Below are 19,421 nucleotides of genomic sequence, written 5' to 3' on the forward strand. Positions count from 1 at the left end.
TAACCTTGGAAGACACCCTATGTCAACAGTCCAGACATTATTGTTTCTCTCTCCCATGACACAGTCTCTTGCATTTCCCTTACTTTTCACTCCCATTCTTTCTTGTCTCTAAACAGCTCCTCTAGGGAAGGGCGGGGGGATTGTGGCTCTTAATTACAGAAAGACAATGGTTGCTAAGGAAGATTTTTAGTCAAAGAGTCCTACAAAAAAGTTGCATGGATGGTTCTTTGCAGTAACTTTTCCCATCAAAATATCAGAAGGCGCATGCGCAACTAGACCCACTCTTCTGTTGTGCATTTCAGTGAAAAACAAGAAAAAGTTCTCAGGAAACAAAAGGAGGAGGTTTTTTTTACTGGAGGGGAACAGTCCCTTTATTTCGTAAACTGTAACATGGAATTTCTATTTGGACGAAAAATGGAACTGATATTTTGAAAAGTGTATCAAAGGAGGGCCTTATGAGGTTGTAATTTTTTGAGAAATAAGTTTTTTTTAAAATCTGTGCTACAGATTTTGTGTTAGAATGTTCTCATACTGTCGCGCATCTTGTTCTCCCAATCCCAGGACAACTTTGTCCTGTTTACTATTACCTTTCCTTATTCCCATCTTTGTTCATTTCAGTGTATTGTCTTGTCTTCTTACATACTGTGATCCAGCCAGTTTCTCACATCCTGCCAGCAAGTTTTGTACTCTCTCTGCATAGTCAGTCTTGGTGTATTAGTCCTCTCATTTTCTTCCTTGGATCTGTGTTGCACTTCTGCCAATCGTAGTGGTCCTTCTCATATCCTGGTCTCGCTCTTTCCATTCTTATCCTTAGAGCTTTTTTTGATGGTGTTTTTCAGCCATTTCAACACCACCTTTCAATCTGTGTATTCTCAATTGCTGATCATTATGCTCTCTTCATTGAATTCAACTTGTTCATTTACGTTTCCTAAGGTCTTTCCTCAGAAAAAAAAGTTGTCGAATGATTTTATTGAAACCTTCCCTAGTTCCCTGATTGTTCCCTACTAATCCCTGCTTGAAGAACTATGATAAAAAAGACAAGTCACCGTGCTTGCTTAAGAGATATAATGGGCCAATCTTACCCCATTGATGCCTGTACTGATACTAATCACGCACATATTTCATCGGGTCAGAGTACATTTTGCTGTAGCTAAATGAGAGGGTTTTTAAAGTAACACTTGAAAAAACACCTGATAGGTAGAACATTTAGAGCATACATTTATGGAACATTGTCTTGTATAGTTTATGGAAAAATCACTCAACTTAAAACAACGTCGACTCAAAACGTTTCTTGAGTCGTTGTTTTCAAGATTTACACCCCTAGGTAAGAGGCCTTGTATACGTTTTTAGCTACATCTTTTTTTCCTTCTGATAACTTTTTAAAATTTTTTTTTGATTTAAAGGGGATAATTTGTACACCAATATTATGTAAGTTATAAAAAATATAGGTCACCATTTGCATTTAAGAGTAAAACGCCATCAAGCCTGTCTATTTTGATTATCATAGATCGAAACAACACAACTTGCCATGTTCTCGGAATGCGTGCTTATTCGCAAAGAATTATGCAGGGCTCGAAATTAACATTTTTAGTAAGGCGCCAATTGGCGACTGATCCAAAAATTTTGGTCGCCAGATCTTAACTTTTAGTCGCCATTTTTTTCACTGATATTTTTTTCTTCATTTTTCTGATGATCATGTACACATGCAATCTTCTTCATAGTCCTAAGTTTAGGTACACTTAAGCTTCTAAGACTAAGATACTAAAACTTAAAAGGAAGCCAGGGCTCGTAAAACATATCATTACGCATTACGAGGTAAATAATCAATGTGAAAGCAGCTTTAGTCACGTTTCCTGTGCTTCCTCCGCTTTTGTTAAGTTTCCATGTAACATCGAGTCTATAGCTTACATAAATAGACGAACCTGAACATAAACAATCACCAGTTTTCCATATTTTCAGCGCTAAAAAGCCAAGGCTTCGTTGTGAACTTCACGCTTCAATGATTGCACGTGTTGTTTAATGCGCCCGCAATACCAGCTGCTGAATCAAACATGGCGCTCGATTATGAAACATGGAGATCGAAGAGCCAGAAGAGTCGTGGGTTTGTTTTGCTATTTCTGTGCGCATAAATCGTGCATTTTATCCAAAACTACGGTTGATTTGCCTTTGAGGTTAAAAGGATGAAGGAAAAAGGTGAAGGTTAGTCGCCCACTGGCGACTAGCTCTAAAAATCTAGTCGCCAACGCTTGATTTTTGGTCGCATTGGCGACCAGTGAGTCGCAATGTCGAGCCCTGTTATGGGTCATTCACAAGTTCTCTCACACTTTTGAGAACTGTTTCAGCATGTACGATCAACTTACACACCACACCATATGCCCAGTACAGGATGTGCAGTGCAATACTTCAAGGAATCACCTTAATGCTTCTGAACTTCTGCTTTTCTTTTGATTGATGTTTGTTCCTTGCATTATTCATTTTTCCATGACGCTCTAATCCATTTGTTTGCTGATGTTGACATATAACATGCTACCCTCACTTTTGTTTTGTCACTAACCTCCTTGAAGCTCTTCAATCCCTTTCTGCCTATTCTCTTTTGGAAAATGATCTCTCATCACTTGCCTGCTTTCTTCAGTACACTTTTCACAATCATATCAAGTTCTTCTATATCATCTTTTCTCATCCTACATTGTACACACATTCATTCTATATCCAGCAACAGGTACATGTATGACCCAACAATAATATTATAATAATATTTACTGCTTTCACCTGATTCCCATTGTTCGAGTTCATCCCAACCAATATTGTTCCAATCTTCTCCTTATCTGCGTTTTCACTCTCTTCATCACCTTTTTCACTTTGATTTTGTCAGCTTGTTCACATCTTAGGTATTTTTGCAAGTCGTCCTGTTCTTGGTCTAAAGCCACCATCTTCTCCTTTCACCATCTTTCCATCTTTGAACACTATCTCTGCTCATTTGTTTACTCTGTAGTATGTTCCTGTATCCATAAAATTGTACTTTCTTTCTCTATTATTTCGTTTCTGATTTCAAGCTTTTGGTGGTTTTCTTTGTAACCATTCAAATTGTCAATGAATAGACTTTGTTTTGTTTTCAAGTCTTGTTCTCCGGCTTGTACCATTTTGTATCCATCTGTCAATTCCAGCAGCATTGTGACTGGCACCTCACTTAATTGAGCAGAACCCAATTACTGGAGAGTAACTGTCACCCTGTAAGATTCCTCTGGATATGTTGATTTCACCTTTGCACTATCTGTTACTTCCAGTCTGGTTTTCCATCCTTTTGTCAGCTTGCTCATCACCTTCATCACTTTCTCTGGAATTCCCATCTATCCTTACACTCTGACCACCAGTCCTGTCCGACCATGTCATATTGTTGTTGTTTTTGTTATTATTAGAGCGGTTTTCAATTTGAGTGTCGAAAGTAATTAGTGAATTGCTTTGGTTTATGATTACTTCACTCAGTGATTGGTTCAAAGTTCTCACACCACTTTTTCAACCAATCAGAAGTGAAACCAAAACCAATCGTGGCTTGCACATGCACATTTTCCTGCGCTTTGTGTTGGCTACGTGCAATTACTTTCAGTTTTGATACACATGTAGGTTTACCGGATTGTCTCCAACTTTTTACATTGGCCAAAGTTATTACTTTGGTTTTGGTTTTACGACACTCAATTGAAACTCGCTCTAGTATAAATTGTTATTATTATTATTGTATTAGACGTGAATAATTATGCAAAGGTGCAAAGTTTGGGTGCATACACAACATACAGTACATTATATCACAACAAGTTCACACAATACTCTCTCATTGGGTTGAAAGTTATGCAAACATAATTATGGTAGCTTGGGTCTGGTTTTTTTTAACTGTAATGTATTGCTCTGTTGGGCACTTCTTATTTTCTGAAATTTCAAACCAGAATTTTTGTTGAATGGAAAGCACCCCTTATAACAATAACTTTATTTAGCACTGGGGCACTGATTGGGGACATTGTACAGAAACCTAATATTTATCAACTCATATGAAATTGTAGGTTGGTTTCTGCGGAAAGGAGAAAACCGGAACATCCGCAAAGAAACCTCTTAGAGCAAAGTAGAAGAACCAACAAACTCAACCCACATGTGAAACCAAGTCTAGGAATCAAGCCTTAGCCACATTGGCGGGAGGCAAGTGCTCTCACCGCTGCGTCCTCCCTTCTCCCAAAAATGATAACAAGTACATTTAGTCTAGTAATAGTTACCTTATACATAATAATTATATATACAGAAAGGTTGTCACAAAAATGTTATTGTAATTCCATCTCTCCCAAATTTTTATTTTATGATTTTTGTTTTACTGTGTTATGAATTTCAGAAATACCTTGAGATTGAAGATCAGATCGAGGTTGAAAAAAGGGAAACCCAAAGGCAAATTGACAGGTTGGAGCATGAGAACAAAAGTTTGGAGGGACGCATTAAAAGTTATCAGGATCACAGTGAGTGCTGCATATGTACTTTTCTTCAGGTTTATAATAGAGTTCTTTCATATGTGATCGACAATAACTGGGCCAAACATAATGTCATTTAGTTTCAAGAATGAATGGGAGACACATGTATAGTATGGTGTGCACACAGATATCCAACCAAGCTTCCCAGTGGTTAGTCTCCAAGGGTACCTTCCTTAGGGGGTCTGCACACAAAATTGCCTAATGATCCCTCTTATCAACTCCACCCACAAGAGAACTGTAAAACTTCTGTAAAAACACCCAGTCTATCACATAGTCATCCATGGTCTTGTACTCATCATGGTTGCGGCCTTTGAATTTTAATAAGGAGATACTGAGTGCGAAACCTACTTGGGATGTCTTCTCTGAAAATCATCTTTACCATTGGCATAGAAATATTACATATGTGCAGGAAAATCTAGTGAACCAATAATTACAGTGTACATGTAGTTATTGTTTTGTTTATTCAAGGTGGTTGTCATTCTTTCACGGACTATCAGTCAGTAGATTTCATGTACCAGTAATTACTTTATGAAAAGTTGTACCATTGTATAACTAATATTGTTGATTATTATAATTGGTTGTTATGCTTTTACACCTTATAAGTCTATACTACTTTAGGATAGTTTAGTTTTGTTTGTGCCTTGTGTTTTAATGAACTGAGTTTGATTTTCTGGTTTTAGTTGAAAGACAGGATGAAAGGTTAACAGATATGAAGCGTGAGTACCATACCCTTCATGAAAGGCATTCAGAGGTGTGTCTCTTGTATAATTTTACATTTTCATGAGATTATTTAGCTACATATGGACATATTGTGAGCTTTGATTTCTCTCAGTGGAGAGAAACATTGGAAAACACATAATAATAAGTAGTGAGCTGAAACCACTTTTATTCACAGACCAGACCTTCCATTGCTGGATGTGAATAGAATAAATAATTGTCTTTGTTATGTGGTAGAAAGCAGATCAGCCTTAAATGTATATTATTTTAACCCTTTGACGTCCAAACTGGCCTAAACCGGGCCGGCTTAGTATTTTACTCTGTCTAATGCCAGACGATTTTACTCGCCAATGGGGAACCCCCGGGAGTCAATGAGTCAATCATCCACTGTCCCCATTAACTCTTTTGACAGGGCAATGGATTTTCCTTGCATCATAATGACAATGTTTTAAAATACTCATTTGGTTTACATGTTTCTTTGATTGCTTTTATCCACAAAAGATTCTCCACCAACACATGGAGAGGTTACAAAGAGATGAGAAGAGAGTTCCTGGGACACCATTAGATGGAACACCAAATAAAACACATTTTAGGTGATGTGTTTAGTAATAAGTACCTTATCTAACAGTTGTTACATGTATTTTAGATACCCCTATTTTCTTACTAGATAATCAGTGCCAAGATTTCTTTTGGTACTTGAACAGGAATTTGGAATTAAAACATTAAGATAAGAATAACTTGTGAGACATAAAAACTGAGCTGCCCAACTAGGATGAACTGTGCTGTACATCAACTTATCCATGAACCAGAGTCTTTGGCAAGTTCTTGCTCATACCAACTTCCTGTTCGCAGTGTGCTTACTTTTGGTATTAAAGAGTCACAAACATGTGCAATTGAGATATTCCAAAGGATCTTTTTGGTAAAAGAAGGCTGCTGTCAAAATATAAAACTTGTAAACTTGCTTGTTGGTGATACCTTGGTTGGTTTCTAGGTGACTTATTTTCCAAATTGATGGCACCACCTAAAGGCCGTTTACCTTGCCCAATTAAAAAGTGCCAGTAGTTGATGCTGATTGGTAACATTTGAGCCTCCCAAGTCAATGGTTGTGGTCTGGACTACCACAAACACTTGATTTCTTGTTTGCAAGTACAGAAGTTTAGAATATTTGAAATTACAAAATAAATTGATTTAAATTATTTACAAAGGTAAACTTAAGAAGCCAAGTCAATGTTGAATAATAATAACATCTTTAAGAGGTTAATGTTTCATTATTGATTTGATTTATTGATGATTGCCCCTATTCATGCCCCTAATTAGATGCACATGGATTTCAATAAGCGTCACAAAGTGTCCCCAACTTCAACATCACTCATGTCTCGGAATACAGACAATTTACGTCCCCCAAATGCTGCCCCTTGAGGTTACAGTAGAACTTCATGGGTGAAAATTTTGTGATTTTTTTGCTTGTCTCATAGTAATCAATGATACTACATTAATTTAAAGAAGAAATACTCCAAAATGTTAAAAAAAAAAATGTGAGTTGCTAAGGAAACATATTTTTGATGGATCTTTCTCAGTCAGCAAAGGCAGGAAAAACCAATTAGAAACTGTTAATGCAAGGAATTTGGTCACATTTTCCACGGAAAATTAACCATAGTCTTGAATTTCAAGTTGTGTTGTTTTTCACACATTGCCGTTGGTTTATTCCCTGGGAATGACTTTTCCTGGGAAAGGATAAACAAGGAAAGAGTCCACAGTAAAACCTAAAAAGAAGTGCAGCCATAAATGAAGAAGTAATAATAACATTTTGCCGCTCGTCCCAAGGAACTTTGCAGGACATCTCTTGTGTTCTCAGGGCTGTTGTAATCTAGGGTTTTTGCGTGTTGACAGGTGGGGGATCAAAAGGTGTGAAAAGTTTGTAACACTTTGGAAGCGAAACAAAACCTAGTTCGTTTTTATACAAGTGGATCCTTTTCAAGCTAGTTGATAGAGTATGAAAATCCAACAGTTTTTCTTGAAATTTGGCCTGAGGACTCCCAAGATACCAACATAAAATCCTGTGTGAGGGATTTCTGTTTTTTTTTTTTTTTTAAATTGAACTCCCACAATGGCCTTTGACTTAACCTTTATCGGTAACTTTTTGATAGGCATATTTGAAGCGAAATTTTCTAAGGAAACAATCGGATTATCAAAAAAGCCTTTCATGCTTTTGCCAAAAAAACGCCTTGCGAATGATGTCATACAGAAGGCTTCCCTTTGCATTACTATTCAATACCCGAGAAAATTTGATCAGAAAGACATCAGTCACTCAAGGTTCTTGGACCCTACTCTTTTTTCGATTAGATAAATTGAAAAAGAATATATATATTTACCGGAAAGTGCATTGCGTAGTCTTTCAATTATTGATGTATAGTTTATGGCTGTTGCGCCTAACAAAGCACCTTTAAAACAAGTATTTGCAAAGGACACCTGTGAAAGTCTACCGTAACCTTAAGTAAGAATAAACAGCTGCATTTACCCTAAGCTAAAACGAATGCTAACCTTTACTGTTACCTTATTGTTGAAAATAGGTAGCAAAGGATTGGACTTAAAGGGACACTTCCTGTTGGATGCCAAAATTGGGTGTGCATCTAATTAATTAGGCACATTTCTGGACATCCGTTGCCCCAACAGGAGATGAACCCTCCCATTGCTAATTCAATATTTTACTACTGAGCTATAGGAGACTCGTGGGAGCCAGGGTTCTCATTAAAAATTTTAGCAGCTGTTGCCGCGCTTTTTTCAGTTGTAACACTGCAACTGATTGACAAACTGATCTACTTGATGGGGACAATTTTATAGCTGTAATGCTTACAATTGACACCCATTACAGGTGTCACATTATTGTGGTGAAGAATAACTAATATTAGCATAAACTAAAACAGTGTATAGCGTTCAAATTTTGTACTAATATATTATCTCACTGTTTTAGTGTATAGTAAAACAACTATTCACCTTAGTGTCAGTGGCTAGTGGTGAATATTTACCTTGCCACTTTGTGGCTTGGTAAATATCCACCACTAGCCACCTCCACTTTGGTGAATAGTTGTTAAATATTATCTAATAATAATGTTGATTAAAAAGACAAATGCAACTAGATTCATTTTGACAACGTTTCGACGTTGTCCAATGTCATCGTCAGGCAATGAATTTTAATCGGATGAAGCATAACTTATAGTACGAGAACAATAGAACAATATATACAATAGTACGCTAACAATAAATGTGAATTCTAAGAAAATAGTTTTGCCCTGACAGAGTCTGACTGCACATTAAGTGATGGTTTCAATTCTTTGATGTAGAACATCTCATGAATTAAGTAGTCAAATTTCGATGCGCATTTCTTTATGACACTAAAACTCGCCGCTGGGGGTGCTGTTGTTTGGCCATGATCTGCTAGGCGATGCCTCCCGATAACTGAGTATCTGTGTTCCTCAATTCGTTGAATCGAAATTTGCGCATCAAAATTTGACTGCTTAATTCATGAGATGTTCTACATCAAAGAAGTGAAACCATCACTTAATGTGCAGTCAGACTCTCTCAGGGCAAAACTATTTTCTTAGAATTCACATTTATTGTTAGCTTACTATTGTATATATTGTTCTGTTGTTCTTGTACTATAAGTTATGCTTCATCCGATTAAAATTCATTGCCTGACGATGACATCTGACGATGTCGAAACATTGTCAAAATGAATCTAGTTGCGTTTGTCTTTTTAATCAATTTTATTACAAGAATAATGTTGTTTTAATAAAGTATTTTTCATGCACAGGAAAATCTCTTACCTATCCCCTCCCTGAAAAAAACAATACTGGTAATTGATTGCATAGGGAAATCTTCACCGCAAGGTCATACTCAAGAATGAATAGTAAAATAATTAGGAAACTTATGGTTCCATTAAGCTTGCTTTTTTGTGTTTTAGCAGACCAAGAACAACTTCATCAGATTCTCCAAGATCCCCTTTGGACACTCCTGCAAACTCAGTAGGGGAATTGGTACCCCCTGGTACCTCCCCATTGGCACCTAAGAGTCCTGACACAGAGATGCCCCCATTCCCACTTCGAGTGGAGGGCAATGAGATGTCACTTGAGGAAGAACAACTTGCAAATGCAGCTAAAAAAGGTATTAATTGAAATTATTCCCTCTCTGCATTTCTCCTCTGAACTCAATTGTGGGGCTTAATCTATAGAGTTTTTTGCATCAGTTGTTGTTTTTTTTATAATAATATTATTTGTGAATGCATGACCACTATTTGCAATTTTGGGTGGTGGCATGGGGAAGCAGTTGTGGTGCAATGTGATGGATTTTGGATATGGTTGCACCAATTCAAATCATGCCGTAGTTATAATTTTGGGGAGTGTTTCTTGACAGTCCCAAAACTTTTGGGGAGTATATCAGGTCACATAAAACGCTTTGTTTGACAACTTAAAATCGGGGGTCCATGAATAGATCAACAACTATCTGCAACGTTGAGCATGTGGGCTCGTGCACAACCTCTGGGTTGTCCCCACAGCCCTAGTACATAAAACTGCTGGCCAACAGTGCCTTGATTTTGACTTTTCCTAAATTTCATTTAGCCACATTAAAATAAAATGTTCAAAATAGCAGATTTTACATGTAGTTTTACGAATAGTGTTTCAAGGCATTTCGGAAACAGGCCCCTGATTGCTTTACCTCCAGAACTTTACCATACCTAGTAAAAATCCAACTAGTTGTGTCATGCCAGTTGGTGTCCTGTTGTTTCTTAGTAATGGTTATTATTAATTAAATAAAGTGCCCATCTTGGTAGTCCAGTGCACTTTCGGAATAGACGATTCATCAACCTGCTCTGTCTCTTTTTCATCCCATGCACATCAACTTTGGTGTTTAAGTTGTTACTGTTTTTTTAATGTGATTCTACAAAACAACCCACATTCATCTGTAGTGTAAAATGTTCCTCTTGATAGTTCAGCATAAGACCCTTGCCTTCAAATAGGTTGGGTCTCATGCTTTCAATATTATTGATATTGCAGGGAAAGGTACTGAAAAGACGGTATCTAAAGAAAATTTGCCTTCCGCTCAAAACAATCAAACAATGGCTGGACAAATTCATTCTGTTGATAGTGACTTAGCAGGAAACTCAATCACTGATAATGTGGATAGGAGCAGTGTTGATGTTGTGAGGAAAGGCTCTAACTTAAGCACTGCAAGCTCATCACACAGTGTAGACTCTGGTTCATGTAATATTACGGATGTTGATAACATGCCAATCATGACGGTGACAGATGTTGAACAAGTGATTGGCAGGGAGGCCCATACTTCACCTGGTGGAGGATTTGTTCACCTCAGTAATGATGCAGAAGCCATCCTAGAATCAACACCTGAGCTAAAGGCTAAAGTGTCATCATCCCCAGTGGATGTTATCAGGCGAAGTGGATCAAGACAAGCAGAGCGACCTGTTTCACTGGACTTGGAGACATTGCCAGAAGGTGTGAGTGCACACTCACTATTTGCAGAGCTGTCCATCCTAGAGCCGGACAGTATTGGTCAAGTTGATACAGGTGCTGATATTACTACTATGGTTGGAGAATTGGACACAGTGTTAAAAGAGAACAAAGAGTTATTACAAGCCAAGTAAGACGTTCAGATTTAGCAACTTTCCAACAACAGTTGAAGTGTTGGTTTTCACATAATGATAATGTCACATTTTTGTTTTAATTTGTAGAACCAGACTTGACACTCAAAAGAATGACCTTCTTAAAAGAGTTGAAGAACTTTCTAAGTAAGTAACATGATATACCTCTTTCTCTACAATGTAGTGTCTTACAAGGGCTTGAAGGTGTGGTAAATCAAACTTAGAAAACAGGGTTAATTATCTACATGTATCGTATAGGTACTCAGGCCTGCCTCTTGATATCCAAATATTGTGGAGAGGGCTTACTCTTTACCATTGTGTTGTGGGTTCAATTTATGTTGTTAGTGTCATTTGTGGTTTCAGTTAAAGTAGAGGTGGTTCTCTGCTCTTCTCTTTAAGGATTTTCTCTGGTACTTAAAACCAACATTTTACTTGATTTGGTCTGCTCTGGTCTTATTTGTAGCCTTTTTTAAAAATTAGTATAATAGTGCTAGAGACACTCAAAAAAGAGATTATCATGATCATTTTATGTTTTGTCATTGTCATCATCATCATCCTTTATATTAACCCATTGACTCCTGGGGGTTCCCCATTGACGAGTAAAATCGTCTGGCATTAGACTGGTCGACTTATACACGGGTAAATATGGTAACATATACTTGAGGAGTAGTAACAAAAGGATTTGAACCCTGACCTCTGCATTACTGGTCTAGTGCTCACATAACGACCAGCTCCCAGATGCCTTGATCGCTTAACTTGAAGAGCACTGCACAGTCATCACAGAGGTCAATGTTCGAGTCCCTTCAGGCTTTCCTCCGTTAGTGCTCAAGTAATGTTAATTAATAACTGCAATGATCAGCATGTTTCTGTACTGGGCACACGCATTAATTTTCATTGAAAGAGCGAAAATTTTCGAAATGTGCACTCTCAGAACTGAGAACTCGTCCTTGTCCTTGTACTCCAATCTAAAGGTCGCTATTGTGAAGTAGAATCCACTATTTTAGCAACTGGTAGTTTGCATAGAATCTGAAAGAGATTGTTAATGCCTAGTAGGGATACATTTGAATAAATCTGTTGTGTTCGTGTTGAAAGGATATGGTAGTATGTTTCTTAAAGACTTCATTGTCTGAGTTCACTTTCATCATTGCACATATGTTCAAGTGAATTGATATTGAACTTTAAAGAGTGGGTCAGTCAACATAAAACCACAGAAGTTAAAAGAGGTAACATAAAATCATATTTCCTGTTTTGATGCTTAAGGCCTATGTACTTAATCACTTAGATCAAAGTGAAATTTCATTAGGTTTCTCAATTAAAAGTTTATCCTTTCAGCAAATAACATTCAGCCCTTTTTTACAGAATTGCATTCTTCTTTCAACATCAAAGATGAACAATAGTCATGAACATGGTGAAGGCAGTAATAAAAATTATTTGTCATGTGTCATTTTGTCACACACAACTCAGTGTACTTCATTATATATATACAGTACACGTTAATTTGTTACCAGGGAAGAATAAGAATATTGATGACCATTCAGCCCTGGCTGATCATAAATTAGATCTTTTATTAATTTTACCGTCACTCTTTTTAATATATTTAGTGAGAGAGACTTGGCTCAAGACGATGTAATGGCACTTCAAGACACCAAGAACAGACTTACAATTCACATATCTGAGCTTGAACAGGATCTCAAAAGGTATTTAGTACATTGATTTCTTATACCTTAGATCTTGTGAATGTTGAAAAAGGATGAATAAAATGTTCCTCATATATAATTTATTTTAGGGTCAAAATGGATGCAGAAAAGGCAGCTGTTGCTTTAAAAGAGGTGAACCTTTTGTAATTGTAGGAAACCTATACAATAATATTATAACATTATTTGAAGAACAGCAGTCATCTCTTCAGACTGTTAGTAGGCATGCAAACACAGAGAGGAGCATTGTGAAAGAACTTCCTGCACTGTCCTGCTTTTTGTTGGCATAAAAATACTTGCGAGAGATTCAATCAAATTTTGGAATCAGTGAATTGAAAAAGTTAAATCTTATGGAAGTATTATACCGAGAATTTGGGCTCTTCACATCAGTCATTCACAACAATTTTCTGATCTTGCATACTGTGTATTTTTAACAGGCTAATGTTTCTGCTGCTCATCGCAAAAGATTCACAAGAGTTGAAATGGCACGGGTGCTTATGGAAAGAAACCAGTACAAAGAAAGATTGATGGAGCTTCAAGAGGCTGTAAGGTGGACTGAAATGATCAGGTTATTGCAAACATTTTTTTCCTCATCAATTTATTATGCTCAGTACTTCTGTTTAGATTATGAAAATAATGGTAGCACTTTGCGACTGCTCAAACAACAACATATCTTGTGCTTTCTTGGTTCTCTTGAGAAATGTTCAAATATTTGAATTTGTGTTCAAGCTAATAAGAATTTTGTCATTTTTATTTTGGCTCACAGAGCATCCAAGGAGAGAAACCTAGAATTACAACAAAAGAAGAAATCATCCATTTGGAAATTGTAAGTATTGAAAGGTGAAGTTAAATTATTGTCTTGCCCGCTAAAATTTAAAGTTAACATTTTTACTTACCGGGTAACTATATCTGATAAAAAGGAAAGGAACGGAACTTTATATAAGTGTCAAATCTTCTAGCACTGAAGCACTAATTGAGGACACTGTAAATTGAAATTAACAAATGCGTGCAAGTCAAATCTCATTGTGGTTTTTTAGGAGAGGGGAAAACTGGAGTAACCCGAAAAAAACAAACAAACGCAACCCGCATATGACGCCTAGTGCGGGAATCTAACCCTGGTCACATTGGTGGGAGGCGAGTGCTCTCACCACTGCGCCATCCCCTGTTTTCCCTTTCCTCCAAATTTGAATTAAGAATTGACTTCCTCCTCCTCCAAAAAAAAAAAAAAAAAATTAACACTCATGCAACAATGAATGTGGACAAGGGTAAAAATTATTGTGATGTTGTGACATGATAATAATTCTAGACCATACAAAGTGTTTCAACTACTTGTAACAGTGTCCAGTGTTGTAGAGAGATGAAGTAAGAATTAGTTGTCTTGATGAGGAACTTTATTCAAGTGTGTAGTCTTCAAAGCACTAGGGCACTAATTGGGGACAATGTAAATCGAAATCAACTCAGTGCAAATCAAATTAGAGGTTGGTTTTTGAGGAGAGGGGAAAGCTGCAGATGTAACCAGAGAACAATCTCTTGGGGCAGTGAATAGAACCAACAAACGCAAGCCACATATGACACCAAGTCTCAGGACATGTCAAAAAGGCAAAGGCTAACCGATAGTCTGGGGCTAGTGGCACGACGCTTTGGGCTAGCTTTGTTATCGCAGGTTGCCCAATGGGAAAAAATTGAACATTCATGAGTGTGGCTTTGTTGTTTGCTTTTTTTCTGATTCAAACTTCCGTTATAAGTTTTTAGCAGACAGTTGGAGAGAGAAAGTGAAAAAATACAAATCTTTTCTTTTTAAGGTCGAGAAATCATCCTTTTAAGTTGGCTGTGGCCAATATGGTGACTACTGGGTCTTGACTTATCAACTCGCCTCAAACTTCCAGTCTTTGGCGAAATCATAAAGAAGATCAATGCAGAAGATTTAAATGAGGAATGGCTTTAAAGTGCTTATGAAGCGAAATTTCTAAAATATAATGTTTCAAATGCACAATTCCAAGGTTTGAGTTGTCTATGACAAAAATTGGTGATTTTACGAGCACTGAAAGTTGAGCTAATTTCTCTAAAAATTGTGTGAGGGACTGGGTCGAGTTTGTGACGAGTTTGTGACGTAACGCTGGGTACAGAGGTTTGTTCACACTCATTGATTTCTTGTCACAACAAGTTATTTAGAAATGAATGCTGTCAATCAATAGAGTAAATGTCGATCTTTGAAGTGTGCCACGCAGAGTGAAGTGTACTGAGAGGTAGGATCGTGTCTGCGAAAACATTTTCACCCGTTTTTCCCTGACAGCTGGATCAGATGGAAATTGATGCATCATCATTCTTTTTTTATTCTGATTTGTGCAGCTTTGATCGTAAGGAGCACTAGCAATGCAATATCGTCATTCTCTACTTTTCTTTTTACCACTATGTGCCATGTTGGATTGTTGTTTTGCACCCAACATTATGCCACAAGCTGTTGTGATGTGGTATTTTGACTGCACAATTTGAATTCCATCTGTTGTGATAAAATAGCCTAACTTTCAGCGCTGTTAATTGCCAATTTTTATTCTAAACAACTGAAACTATGGAATTGTGCATTTCAAACACTGAATTTTAGAAAAGTGCTTATAACCAAGTTTTGCTTCATAAGCACTTTAGGGAGAGCAAGACAAAATCACTAGCTACAACAAGTTGCAAAAATAGTGGAGACACTTCACCTTCTTGGGGCGTTATTAATTTCCCTATTATCTTTCAAACTGCAGCCTCCCTTCCCCCCCCCCCTCCCTTCCTTATCAGTGTTTCTAGCAAGACAAAAAAATGTTGGAAACTTAAGCAGTCAACATTGAAAGGGGGACAGGGGAGACGAAGTGGGAAAGGTTTAAGTTCCAGATACAGCGGGCATTGGAAGCTAGAAAAGGTGTTTTTTAATGAAAGTGTCTCAACAATGTTGCAACTTGTTGTAGCTTAACTTGAAGCTTGGAATTTTGTCTCACTCTTAAGCTTTACTGTCTGGGATTAAACCTACACCACATTGGTGGGAAGCAAGTGCTCTCACCACTGCACCAGCCCTGATAATTAGGATTAAATGAAATATGCCATTTGGCTGTGTAGAGTCTGGCCTTTATCCTGTTTTAGTAAATTTTAAGCTCAGACTATTGCATTTCTAGCTTTTTGATTGGCTAAAAAACTCCGACTATGAGGCAATAGTCAAAGTTTTACGTCATATGGAAAATAGTGCGCCAAGATGCTCTTTCCGGATGCTTTGTAAAATTGTGGAAATAAAAATCGGTGGCAAAACCTGGTTTGAGAATTTACAGAAACAATTATTCCATTCACCCTTGTTGGATATGAAGTGATTATAACCAACTCCCGCTACGCGCTCGTTGGTTATTTTATCACTTCATATCCAACTCGGGCTCATGGAATAATTGTTATATAATACAGACATTACTGGTTGTGTTTGTAAATCTTGTTTCCTTAATGCTAACTACTGTTACTGTTGAGCAGTAAGGTTACGGGCTGCCAAGCATCTCTTGGAATGACTCTCGGGATTGATTCAGAAAACAATGGACACAAAGAATGATACAAAAGAAACAGTGGACCATGACGTAAAACACAATAGAGCTAGCTGCGTCTTAAAGGAATCCAATGAAATTAGAGGTTGTAAAGAGCTGGATCCTGACTGGGGGAAGGTTACCCAAGTTCAACTCCAGCTTTTTTCTGTTGAAAGAGTGGGTAACATCATATGGATTGACTATTTAATAGTCTAAGAATGATTCTGGTTTCAGTTTCAGTAATCTGTTTGGACCATCTCCCAAGAAACCTGCCCCACCTATGGTTGCCATTAGATATAATTCCCCTCAAGCTGATGGCGAGAAATCTACCCCTCAACGAAGTAATTCCTTGGACTCTGGTTCTGCTGCTGGTATAACTGTGGCTAATGGTGGAGGATTTGGCAGTGAAAAGTAGGAGGAAACTTTGTTTTGCTTCTGTAACAGAGATTTAAGACTAAATTGTTCTGTTTGTTTTTACAACTTGTTCGCATTGTTTCCTTGTCTTTGCAGCTTTGACAGACAGAGACTTGTGGAAAGAAGAGAACGTTACAGACAAGTCAGAGCATTCTTGAACTCAGGTAGAAGCAGCAAAAATATGATTTTGTCATCTCTGCGTTGCAGTGTTGTACTGTAAGTCACTGTGAGCTTACTTCTCGACTAGACTTTTTTGAATGCAAACTGTTGTTTTCAGTTATTCTGACTCTTACCTTGTGTTTAGATGTAGCAGAAGGTCGTATGCAAGCTTACGGTTGGAGTCTACCTGCCAAATACTCAACAGAAGTGGCTGAGGGTGGAAAAAGTCTGGTTTCAGTCCCTGTTCCAGTTTATTGTCGACCACTTAATCTCAATGACCCTGGAATGAAAGTGAGTGCTTTCTAGAAAATGTTGGCCATTTTTTCCTTTCTTAACAATCTTCCTCATGCTGTATGCTATTAAGAACAGAGCACTTATTTATTAGGAAGAACAGAGCATTTATTTATTAGGATTTTTTTAGTTGCAAATTAGTGGATTGCACTAAAGTTAGAAATAAATGCATCTTGCTCTTTGTTGCCAAAACTGATCAAAGGTTGACATTGCCCTTAAGCAACACCATAATGGTAAAAATAAAAGTGAATAATAAAAACATTAAACAACATCGTCGCTCTTTGGAGTTTGGGTGCCCGAAACATCCTGGAGCTTCCACTATTGGCAGCCAGCTCCAAGATGGAGACTGCACCGATGACTGGCAAAACCTGACAACCCAGCTATGAGCCCCCATGCCCCCGAGAAGAACAGGCACCCGTCACACTGATACACAGTGGAAAGCAGAGGGTGGGTGGGGAGGGAGGGAACAAAAACCGCTAAACGCTCCACACACAATGCTCCTACTTCCCGCCACACTAATAAATAAGCGATACAGCCCAAAGCACGAAGTATTCCACGCATGCGCAAGTATACTAAAACCACTGACCAATTGGCTGCAGTTGCTCCTAGTTGTTTACTTGGTTAAACTTTGTTTAACCTCATATATACTTCCTTTGACAGATTTGGTGTGCTGCTGGAGTAGATCTGTCAGGAGGAAAGACTCAAGATGGTGGCTCAGCTTTTGGCACCAGCAGTGTATTTTACACAGACAGTGCTCGTAACCATGAGGAGGAAGGAAATGAACAAAAAATTGATGCAAAAGCATCCATGGTTTGGATTGGAAGCAGCACACATTCGTGTAGCAAAGTAACAGTGGTGGATGCTAACTATCCTCAGAACATCTTAGATTGCTTCATAGTTTGTACTTCACACCTGTTGTGTATCACGCCAGTTCCTGGTGCTTCCGAAGGGGATTACCAAAATGCGGAATGGGTTGTTAAAGGTGATTATTATCATTTAATAGAAGGTATTCATTTTAAAGCTGCAGGCTCAGGCTGTTTTACTTTGCTCTCAAGACTAAAGAATGCCTCTATAGAAAATAATACTCTTGTTTTGCTTTCAAGAATTATTATATTATCGCACTGAGGACGGTTTTGTTGTCTACAGCTAAGGATTGAAAAGGATAAGAGGCTCACAAAGTTTTTGCAATGACAGCAATGGGTAGTTTATCCTTACGTTTTTGAAATGCCTTCTTGTGTGGTGGAAAATGTTCTTCATCTGATTATTGTTACGAAGTTTGAAGTTTAACCAGGAAAACTTTAGTGACAGCCCCTCTTAAAAGATCTGGCATTTTTTGAAAATATGAGGTATACATAATACATACATACATACATACATACATACATACATTTATTGAAGCTCCCCCATAGGGGCTTTTCAGCCACAATATAAAAAATAGTCATGAATAAATTACCTTCAATAGTATAAAAATCGACATGGACATGGAAATAGAATTAATAAGTAAAGCTAAGATTATATATACAATTGGGGGGGGGGGGTTGGTCTTTAAAGTTCCTTGAATAGTTTCAATAAATTCTTTTTAAAATTATTTAACGAGGTAGCGTCTCTAACGGATTTTGGAAGCTCATTCCATGCTTTGGCTCCAGGAAAGCTGAAAGATCATTGCCCTGTGGCAAGGCGACATTTGATCAAGTCCAAGTCGCTTCGGTTTCTTGCGGGCTCGGCTATGGATCTGAGAGCGCTTCTTGAACCTCTGCGATAGATACGCAGGAGAGCCTTCGTTATTAAGGCATTTATACATCATGACACAGTCATTAAACTTGAGTTTGTGGTTGATGTCCACCCTTCCTAATGAGGTATGATTTTTACTCATTGATACATGCATGCCTCAAACAGTGTCATCTCGACCCTGTAAAGTATTGAAATTGGGACTCACTCTCACACTTAACTACCAGCTTTCTGTAAGCAGATGGAAAGACCAACATACCTAGAAGTTCTGAAAATATTATTATTGTGTTACGTGTGAATTGTTTCACATTTTTCATGTGTTCTCAGAGAACCTTAAAGTAGTAGTAATATTATAGGTACTTTTAGTTGCACTGTATTTGCACGCTCATCTCCTAGTCTACGTAATTCAAACAATTTTCCTTTTTTTCACAGACCCAATTCAGACAAACTCAGAAAGAGGCAATTCTTCAGCAGGGTCTGAAGGAGCAACATTCAGTGATCCCTTAGGTAAGGCAATGGGTCTTGAGATTCTATCATCACCCTTTGAGATGCATGTTGATTAAATGTTTGGTTTTAAAAAAATCTGAATCTCAGGAAATAAATATTATAAAGGTACATTGTAGTGTTATTTATGATATATACAATTTGGTTTTTTTCAGATTTAACTACAAATTTTGTGTACCAAACATTTAATCATAGCCTTGTTTTCAGCCTTTTATTC

General features: G+C 37.6%; 1 protein-coding gene across 3 annotated transcripts in view; it reads left to right on the plus strand.

Moving 5' to 3' along the window:
- The window catches only part of LOC137999527 (C-Jun-amino-terminal kinase-interacting protein 4-like), a 32,298-nt gene that overhangs the window by 1,523 nt on the left and 11,354 nt on the right, over positions 1 to 19,421 (plus strand). For 2 of the 3 annotated variants that reach the window (XR_011122967.1, XM_068845310.1), the window contains exons 2-16: positions 4,373 to 4,493; positions 5,186 to 5,256; positions 5,724 to 5,815; positions 9,184 to 9,383; positions 10,274 to 10,874; positions 10,966 to 11,022; positions 12,477 to 12,572; positions 12,662 to 12,704; positions 13,007 to 13,137; positions 13,336 to 13,395; positions 16,343 to 16,519; positions 16,619 to 16,686; positions 16,827 to 16,972; positions 17,633 to 17,954; positions 19,133 to 19,207. Coding sequence is in view for 2 of the 3 variants with exons in the window: in XM_068845310.1 (XP_068701411.1) it covers positions 4,373 to 4,493; positions 5,186 to 5,256; positions 5,724 to 5,815; positions 9,184 to 9,383; positions 10,274 to 10,874; positions 10,966 to 11,022; positions 12,477 to 12,572; positions 12,662 to 12,704; positions 13,007 to 13,137; positions 13,336 to 13,395; positions 16,343 to 16,519; positions 16,619 to 16,686; positions 16,827 to 16,972; positions 17,633 to 17,954; positions 19,133 to 19,207 (2,260 nt within the window). In the remaining variant the exon portion in view is untranslated. The remainder of the gene's footprint in view (positions 1 to 4,372; positions 4,494 to 5,185; positions 5,257 to 5,723; positions 5,816 to 9,183; positions 9,384 to 10,273; positions 10,875 to 10,965; positions 11,023 to 12,476; positions 12,573 to 12,661; positions 12,705 to 13,006; positions 13,138 to 13,335; positions 13,396 to 16,342; positions 16,520 to 16,618; positions 16,687 to 16,826; positions 16,973 to 17,632; positions 17,955 to 19,132; positions 19,208 to 19,421) is intronic. The other variant, XM_068845311.1, reaches the window with a different exon arrangement.

This window comes from Montipora foliosa, chromosome 4 (assembly GCF_036669935.1).
Source record: "Montipora foliosa isolate CH-2021 chromosome 4, ASM3666993v2, whole genome shotgun sequence".
NCBI lineage: Eukaryota > Metazoa > Cnidaria > Anthozoa > Scleractinia > Acroporidae > Montipora > Montipora foliosa.